Source organism: Callionymus lyra, chromosome 5 (genome assembly GCF_982586985.1).
Source record: "Callionymus lyra chromosome 5, fCalLyr1.hap1.1, whole genome shotgun sequence".
Lineage (NCBI taxonomy): Eukaryota > Metazoa > Chordata > Actinopteri > Syngnathiformes > Callionymidae > Callionymus > Callionymus lyra.
The window spans coordinates 3,953,083-3,963,082 of NC_141822.1; the positions used below are offsets into that span (position 1 = coordinate 3,953,083).

At 44.1% G+C, this 10,000-nt stretch overlaps 1 protein-coding gene across 1 annotated transcript in view; it reads right to left on the reverse strand.

The window, feature by feature from the left end:
- Positions 1-5,596: 5,596 nt before the first annotated feature.
- Positions 5,597-10,000, reverse strand: part of gdnfa (glial cell derived neurotrophic factor a) — a 16,054-nt gene continuing 11,650 nt past the window's right edge. Inside the window, exon 3 of the mRNA XM_087792347.1 lies at positions 5,597-6,129. Within this exon, the coding sequence (XP_087648473.1) occupies positions 5,597-6,129 (533 nt within the window). The remainder of the gene's footprint in view (positions 6,130-10,000) is intronic.

The window sequence follows — 10,000 nt, forward strand, 5'->3', positions numbered from 1 at the left end:
AGTTTTACTTGTTTCTATCCTCGTGTTTTTTCATTCATTCAACTCAAAACTTTTTTCACGACATCAAAAACTTCTCCGTCTAGTTTAATTTAAAAATGTCTGTTCAGATGGTTTGAGTCTCAAGAGTCTAAACTGAACTAACATCCTTCAGTACGTTAAATGAGCGTGAAAATGTATTTGGGATTTAAACAAATACACGACTATTGAAGGAAAGTCTTGGAAGAAAAACATGTGACATATTTGAAAACTGTTTTTTTTCCGAAGACGCCTCCGAGCTCGCCGTCGATCCTTGTCGCCCGGTTCTGGAAGCGACGTCTTCGGGCACGACGGAAACATTCCAGAACCCGGTGGAACTTCTCTGCCAACTGTCTTTACTGGACTCTGTCGACGTGCTGTCCAAGAATGCCAAGCACTCGACTGGAGAACCTTTTCATTTTCCATGATGTCCTTCAAACCAATGACGACTGAGACGCGTCTAGTTTAGTAGAAACAAGTTTTTATTCTGTAAAAAGTTATAAAATGAATATTGTACAAAAATAAATTTCGCAGAGAGAGAGAGAGCTTTGGTTCTGTAACACGCGACGCCATTGGTTGCTTGAGTTCCCACGAACGGAGCCTGAACGCTGAGCATTCCTTCACTTTCTGTTTGTGTCCAGATGAATTGTCGAGTTCTTCGCACCTCAGCTCGTGAGACGCTCCCGAGGCTTCTGGGAAGTCTCCCGACTGCACATTCTCATCTGGAAAGGCTTACGCATGAATCGGTTGTAAAGATGATCCAATTGATGAGGTATGCTCCGATAAAAGCCGGCGTTTCTGTCGAGCGTTTGGCCTGAATTCATGTCGAGGCTGTGGATTTGTTCTGTGTTGCTGGGATTACGGTGTAAAGCTGGTTGTCGGGGGGGCCACGGATACCTTTGGTCCCTAATCCGTGTTCACGTGGAGACCTGAACGTCCGTCTTTTGTTCCACCTCAACGTCGTCTCGTCTGCGGCGACGCAGGTTTTAAAAGCGTCTTCTCTCGTCAAGGAAGACGATGTTTTATCTCCAGGTATTCGGAGAAACTCGTCCAAACACGTGAACAAAACATGGAAAAATGTCAAGTGTCTCCACCGCAGACACTTCGGGCTTTTGTCAGTCGCCTTCGCGTGACTGTTTTTCCGACGTCTCGATGGAATGATGATGTAAGTCGGATTAGTTTACTAGTGATGGTCGAAGGACCTGAAGATGGAGCGACAATAAAAAGCTGTGACTCGATTCCAGATCTAGTAAAACAAAGTCGTGATAAGACGACGTCCTCTCGACCCCAGGACTTTGTTTTATGGGTTTATTTGTCCAGAGCTGGGACAGGAAGGAGCTTTAATACATGTTGATATGTAGAATACTTTAAGTTCAACCAATTATAAGGTATTTCAACCACAGAACTTTTTGGTGGAAACTGATCACCGCACCCTGGAGCCTGACTATGAATAGATCTGAAAGTAAGAACCAGAATTTTAAAATGATCCTGAAAGAAACTGGCAGCCAGTGAAGCGTTGGAAGGAGAAATGTGAGTTCTTCTACTAGAGCAGCCAGTGAAGAGTTTGAAGGAGAAATATGAGTTCTTCTACTAGAGCAGCCAGTGAAGAGTTTGAAGGAGAAATGTGAGTTCTTCTACTAGAGCGGCCAGTGAAGAGTTTGAAGGAGAAATGTGAGTTCTTCTACTAGAGCAGCCAGTGAAGAGTTTGAAGGAGAAATGTGAGTTCTTCTACTAGAGCGGCCAGTGAAGAGTTTGAAGGAGAAATGTGAGTTCTTCTACTAGAGCAGCCAGTGAAGAGTTTGAAGGAGAAATGTGAGTTCTTCTACTAGAGCAGCCAGTGAAGAGTTTGAAGGAGAAATGTGAGTTCTTCTACTAGAGCAGCCAGTGAAGAGTTTGAAGGAGAAATGTGAGTTCTTCTACTAGAGCAGCCAGTGAAGAGTTTGAAGGAGAAATGTGAGTTCTTCTACTAGAGCGGCTCAGAATTCTGGCTGCAGAGTTTTGTATAGTCTTGAAAAAGCGATACTAATACTAATTAGTTACTTATGGTGCTAAAACACAGTGAACTCCCATGATGCCTTTCTACACACTGATCTATTTAGTGACAGATGATTGGTCGCTACAATACTGTATTTAAAATCTATGTCTATAGTGTCAAAAGTCACCCACAGCTGTTGACTGGGCGGCAAAGCATTACGGGAGCTCTTCGGGTCACCGTCACTGAGAGGTTTGTGTAGAGACGCCTTAAATGAATGAGATGCTTTGAATTTAGGTGGAAAATTAAACGGTCACTACTCTGTGGATTTGGTTTATCGCGGAGTTGTCAAGACTTAACTCTCGCTATAAACCAGGAGACACTTGATCTCGAAGCTGCTGCACAAGCTAACAGTCCCGGCGTCGTGTTTTCAATATTTATTTTGTGAAATCGTTAAACGACCGAGCTTGAAGTGGATCAAAGTAAAACGATCTACGTGGACGGACCTTGAATCAGACTCGGGGTCTCAGGAGGTTCAAGGATTCTCTTGGTCTGACCTCGTTTCTACTTCAACTCTCACTGACGACTCCACTGATCCAATGATGCTAACGATCTTTTCTGCTCCATCAATGATTTCCTTTCACTCAGGAAAAGGATGGTTTTACTTTTGGCTTCTTTTAAAATATCAACAACTCCAGCAGATCTATTTATAGCGACTCGAGTCGCTCGACGACAACCGAGAGATTCGGTTTCACTTCCAAGTCATTGCATCATCGTGATCGAAGACGGGATTTTCAACGTTTTCTTCAGCCGCGAAATGTGTTCGATTCGATGCTAAACGTAGCCGCGGCTAGCTTGAACTTCCAGGATTGAACTTGTGTTTTGAGCAGAAAAGTTTTGTCGGCGGCAACAAAAGTCTGGTTTGTTGTGTTGTTTAAAAAAAAAAGGGGGATGTTTGTGTCGCTGAAGGACGAGAGAGAAAAGAGGTGTAAGAGCTGCCGCTGGTGTCGGAGCCTTTGCTCAGAGTTGGTGTCGGGCCAGGACGAGGGTTCGGGTAACGAATGCTGATGGACTGAGATTCCAGCGGCTTCGGTGCTTCGGTGACTCGAGGGATGGATCCGAGCGGGGTCGAGGCCCACGCGTCGGAGGTTTGACTCGCGACCACGACGGTTCTGGTCCTTTTGTCTGAAGCTCCGTGAGGTTCGAAGAAGCAAAGAGTCTCTCGGTAAACATACGATGAGATGTCGTCGAGTGTGACCAGAGATTCATCCGGTCGACGTGGTCACATGACGGGCTTTGACCAAAGCAAACAAAGCAAAGTAGAAAAACAACAAGTCAGGAAAGAAAGAAAGAAAACAAAAACAGCCGCTCATGAAATAATCCAAAACAAAGGAAAAACATGCTTTGGTCCTTTTTTTCCCTCGCGTCTCCGGGTCGGCGCCGACAGACGAGCGAGATATCGTGGCTACGTTCGCACCGACGTCAACAATGAAAGCCTTTCACGACGAGACAATACTTTGATTGGAGCGTCGACAGCAGATCGTCACGGAAACGTTCGACGTCACGGAAAAGAAGACGAGACGTTTCGAACGAAATCAACCGACGACTCGAAAGTAAGTTTGTTCTCCTTGTTTGGTTTTCATCAACAAAACGTTTTTTAAAAAAACACTCGCCTAAAAACTCACAAGAATTAATTCGATCCTATTCGTCGGATCGTTGGCGTGTCTCTATTGGAAATCGTGAACAAATATCAATAACTTCTACTTAAAACTTTAACTTTACCTTCGGAAACCGAGTCATTCTTTTTCTCCTACAATGACTTTTCAAACGTTCTGGGATCGACTGGTAGGACTGGTCATTGGGCGGGAAATATTTAATCGATTTGGAAGAATATTGAACATGAAAAAGTGGTATCGCGCCAAACCGATGAATATATTTGACGATATCTTTTTTACTAGGGCTGCACAATATATCGAAAGAATATCGATATGCATATGGGAAACATTTGATAATTTATCATTTTTATTGTATAAATCAAGCATATCTTAAATACACACTTCGACCAATCAGTGTCACGTTCTGTAAAGTTGTCAATTTGTACTTCTATGTCTCGTTGTCGTTTACGTCTCCGTCCGTCTGTGAACTGTGCGGCGCAGCTTGTTAGGTTCGGTATAGACACGGAAGTTTTATAAGAATTTGGTTGTGATATTTTTTCTACGATCATGTCGACACTGAAGCGCGGAAATGAACAAAAGGTAAATATCGCCTACAGTACTCGCATTAATACATTTTTAGGTGAAAGAAAAAATATCGCATTAATATCGATATCGCAATTCAAGACACCAATATCGAATATCGCACTTATTTCCAATATCGTGCAGCCCTATTTTTTACCAACGTCACGAAAATAACCACCAGCCCCTTGTATTTGCTACATTTAACACGCTTGCACGACTCCATGATGCGATTTTGTCGTAGTCGTAGTCGTGTGATACACGTGTTCATTGGAGAAGAAAAAGTATTTAGAAGAAAATAAGCCTGTGATGAACTTGGAAAATCTTTCAACATGAAGTTATTATTGGACGCGTTTCCTCAATTTAATGGATAATTGAATATTTAAACAATCTTAAATAATCTATAAAGTTTGTGACATTTTTTTCTCTTTCACGTCAATATTTTCCACGAACGTCTGTGCAAACGTAGCCACTTCATCTCCAAAGAAACGACAGAAACCTCCAGAAAAAACGTGTCGAGCGACTTCCTGGACAAAAGATTTCAAATAAATAGAAAAAAATGGACTGAAATAAATAACAATAAGTTAATTCCATCTTAATAAATATACCTCTTACACACATGTGTATATATATATATATATATCTATAAGGTTATATGGGTACGTCTGTCGAACCAGGATCGTCTCAAATATCCAGAGTTTCTCCTCAAAACGTCTCCGTGGATCTGGAGTTTGAAGAGAAGATCTCGATGGAAGAGTCTCGCTCCAGGAAATGTAACAGTATTTAGTCTGTGTTCGAAGACCGGGTCCAGAATACGCAGTCTTTAGTCCGTGTTGGAGGACCGGGTCCCTCAGACGCAGCCTTTAGTCTGTCTTCGAGGACCAGGTCCCTCAGACGCAGTCTTTAGTCCGTGTTGGAGGACCGGGTCCCTCAGACGCAGCCTTTAGTCTTGTCTTCGAAGCCCGGGTCCCTCAGACGCAGCCTTTAGTCTTGTCTTCGAGGCCCGGGTCCCTCTGACGCAGTCTTTAGTCCGTGTTCGAGGACCAGGTCCCTCAGACGCAGCCTTTAGTTCGTGTTCGAGGACCGGGTCCCTCAGACGCAGTCTTTAGTCCGTGTTCGAGGACCGGGTCCCTCTGACGCAGTCTTTAGTCCGTGTTCGAGGACCAGGTCCCTCAGACGCAGTCTTTAGTCCGTGTTCGAGGACCAGGTCCCTCAGACGCAGCCTTTAGTCTTGTCTTCGAGGCCCGGGTCCCTCAGACGCAGCCTTTAGTCCGTGTTCGAGGCCCGGGTCCCTCAGACGCAGCCTTTAGTCTTGTCTTCGAGGACCGGGTCCCTCAGACGCAGCCTTTAGTCTTGTCTTCGAGGCCCGGGTCCCTCAGACGCAGGCGCACCGTCGCGCCGAGTGTTTCTTCAGCGTGTGATAGACCACGTTGTCGTCCAGGAAGGACAGGTCGTCGTCGAAGGCGACGGGTCGGCAGCAGGTGCGCGACGGCTTGTCCTTCACCAGCTTCCTGTTGTGCGTCAGGTTGTTGAGGATCTTGTCGTAGTTGGTCTCGGCCTCGGCGCAGGGGCCGCTGCAGTAGCGGAAGATCAGCTCCTCCTTGGTCTGGTAGCCCAGACCCAGGTCCGTGACGTTGAGGTGGACCTCCTTCAGGAGGCACCCGCGGCTCTGCACCGATATCCTGTCCCGGCCTCGGCCCCCTTTCCTCCGACTCCGCCTCTTGTCGCCGCGACCTCTGACCTCTCCCCTGGAGTCCCTGGTGTTTGCTGCTCCTCCTCTCTGACGCTGCTCTCGCCGGCCCTTGGAGTGACCGCCGGTCTCGGACGACCTCTTGAGTCGTCCGATGGTGGCCTCGATGAAATCCATCACGTCTTCGAACTGCTCTGGATACGGAGCCGCCATGTCGTCTGGAGGACGGAGAGAGAGTTGTGAGTCCAGGATCTCAGACGTTCTTCAGGAGAACAATGAGAACCTGATGTAAACATTCAATGTCTACTCTACTGAGAACCTGAAGTAAACATTCGATGTCTACTGAGAACCTGAAGTAAACATTCGATGTCTACTGAGAACCTGAAGTAAACATTCGATGTCTACTGAGAACCTGAAGTAAACATTCGATGTCTACGCTACTGAGAACCTGAAGTAAACATTCGATGTCTACTCTACTGAGAACCTGAAGTAAACATTCAATGTCTACTGAGAACCTGAAGTAAACATTCAATGTCTACTGAGAACCTGAAGTAAACATTCAATGTCTACTGAGAACCTGAAGTAAACATTCGATGTCTACTGAGAACCTGAAGTAAACATTCAATGTCTACTGAGAACCTGAAGTAAACATTTGATGTCTACTCTACTGAGAACCTGAAGTAAACATTCGATGTCTACTCTACTGAGAACCTGAAGTAAACATTCGATGTCTACTGAGAACCTGAAGTAAACATTCGATGTCTACTCTACTGAGAACCTGAAGTAAACATTCGATGTCTACTCTACTGAGAACCTGAAGTAAACATTCGATGTCTACGCTACTGAGAACCTGAAGTAAACATTCGATGTCTACGCTACTGAGAACCTGAAGTAAACATTCAGTGTCTACTCTACTGAGAACCTGAAGTAAACATTCGATGTCTACTCTACTGAGGACCTGAAGTAAACATTCGATGTCTACTGAGAACCTGAAGTAAACATTTGATGTCTACTCTACTGAGAACCTGAAGTAAACATTCGATGTCTACTCTACTGAGAACCTGAAGTAAACATTCGATGTCTACTCTACTGAGAACCTGAAGTAAACATTCGATGTCTACTCTACTGAGAACCTGAAGTAAACATTCAATGTCTACTCTACTGAGAACCTGAAGTAAACATTCGATGTCTACTCTACTGAGAACCTGAAGTAAACATCCAATGTCTACTCTACTGAGAACCTGAAGTAAACATTCAATGTCTACTGAGAACCTGAAGTAAACATTCAATGTCTACTCTACTGAGAACCTGAAGTAAACATTCAATGTCTACTCTACTGAGAACCTGAAGTAAACATTCAATGTCTACTCTACTGAGAACCTGAAGTAAACATTCAATGTCTACTCTACTGAGAACCTGAAGTAAACATTCAATGTCTACTGAGAACCTGAAGTAAACATTCAATGTCTACCTAGAACCTGAAGTAAACATTCAATGTCTACTGAGAACCTGAAGTAAACATTCGATGTCTACGCTACTGAGAACCTGAAGTAAACATTCAGTGTCTACTCTACTGAGAACCTGAAGTAAACATTCGATGTCTACTCTACTGAGAACCTGGAGTAAACATTCGATGTCTACTCTACTGAGAACCTGAAGTAAACATTCGATGTCTACTGAGAACCTGAAGTAAACATTTGATGTCTACTCTACTGAGAACCTGAAGTAAACATTCGATGTCTACGCTACTGAGAACCTGAAGTAAACATTCAGTGTCTACTCTACTGAGAACCTGAAGTAAACATTCGATGTCTACTCTACTGAGAACCTGAAGTAAACATTTGATGTCTACTCTACTGAGAACCTGAAGTAAACATTCGATGTCTACTGAGAACCTGAAGTAAACATTCGATGTCTACTGAGAACCTGAAGTAAACATTCGATGTCTACTCTACTGAGAACCTGAAGTAAACATTCGATGTCTACTGAGAACCTGAAGTAAACATTCAATGTCTACTCTACTGAGAACCTGAAGTAAACATTCAATGTCTACTGAGAACCTGAAGTAAACATTCAATGTCTACTCTACTGAGAACCTGAAGTAAACATTCCATGTCTACTCTACTGAGAACCTGAAGTAAACATTCAATGTCTACTCTACTGAGAACCTGAAGTAAACATTCAATGTCTACTCTACTGAGAACCTGAAGTAAACATTCAATGTCTACTCTACTGAGAACCTGAAGTAAACATTCCATGTCTACTCTACTGAGAACCTGAAGTAACGATGTAAAGTCTACTTTGTGTCCCAGAGATGGAAGAATCCTCGTCCACATCAAAGAACTACAAGTCATTGTCCATAAAACACGACACTTTAATTCCAAAAAGGTTTGATGACTTTGATCTTTGGTGACGCCTGTGAAATAGTCACTGATGTATTTTTAAACATTATTTACTTCACGTTTTCTCACTGTTTTCATCAGAAAGTGTTTTTATGGCTCAACTCTATAACAAAGGTGTACAAATTTCACACAGACAGATTTGCATGAAATCTTTCATTTACATACTGTATTTTCGGCACTATTAGGTTTCACTGGATTATAAGGCGCACCTTCAATGAATGGCATATTTTAGAAGTGTTTTCATAAATAGTTTGCACCGGATTATAAGGTGCATAGAATAAAAGATACAAACGTTTGACTGGGGTTGTGTTATCATCCACTAGATAAAGCTGAGCTAAAGGGAACGTCAACAAAACAGTCAGATAAAGTCAAACTTTATCAAGAGTCTGACAACTCTGTTCACTCCCATGGTAACGATGTTCAAATGATGTTTAAAAGTCTTCAAGCAGCAGCGCGTGAGACTGGTGTTGAGCAGCAGTTAAGTTGAGCGCAAGACATGTTGAACGTGCCTGTATGACTGGTTGAGCAGCAGAGGGATTTTGAGTGTACAACAACCAAGACACACTCGCTCAAACTGGTGGCAGTAATCTCACTCCATAGCCGTCCGCCATGATGTGACGTGCGTCATTATTCCCACCTCGTGATGACGCAATGACATAATCCCGCCCACGGCGTGTCGGCGCAGAGTCATGAAGGTGTTTGTAAACAAGTCACTCACCAGGTAATGTTCATACATAAGACGTCACTTTTTGATCAAATTAAAGGCTTTTAAGTGCACCTTATAGTGCAGGGAAATACGGTACTTTCTCTTTTCCTTCTGTTAACATTTCCATCCATCCATCCATCCATCCATCCATCCATCCATCCATCCATCCATCCATCCATCCATCCATCCATCCATCCATCCATCCATCCATCCATCCATCCATCCATCCATCCATCCATCCATCCATCCATCCATCCATCCATCCATCCATCCATCCATCCATCCATCCATCCATCCATCCATCCATCCATCCATCCATCCATCCATCCATCCATCCATCCATCCATCCATCCATCCATCCATCCATCCATCCATCCATCCATCCATCCATCCATCCATCCATCCATCCATCCATCCATCCATCCATCCATCCATCCATCCATCCATCCATCCATCCATCCATCCATCCATCCATCCATCCATCCATCCATCCATCCATCCATCCATCCATCCATCCATCCATCCATCCATCCATCCATCCATCCATCCATCCATCCATCCATCCATCCATCCATCCATCCATCCATCCATCCATCCATCCATCCATCCATCCATCCATCCATCCATCCATCCATCCATCCATCCATCCATCCATCCATCCATCCATCCATCCATCCATCCATCCATCCATCCATCCATCCATCCATCCATCCATCCATCCATCCATCCATCCATCCATCCATCCATCCATCCATCCATCCATCCATCCATCCATCCATCCATCCATCCATCCATCCATCCATCCATCCATCCATCCATCCATCCATCCATCCATCCATCCATCCATCCATCCATCCATCCATCCATCCATCCATCCATCCATCCATCCATCCATCCATCCATCCATCCATCCATCCATCCATCCATCCATCCATCCATCCATCCATCCATCCATCCATCCATCCATCCATCCATCCATCC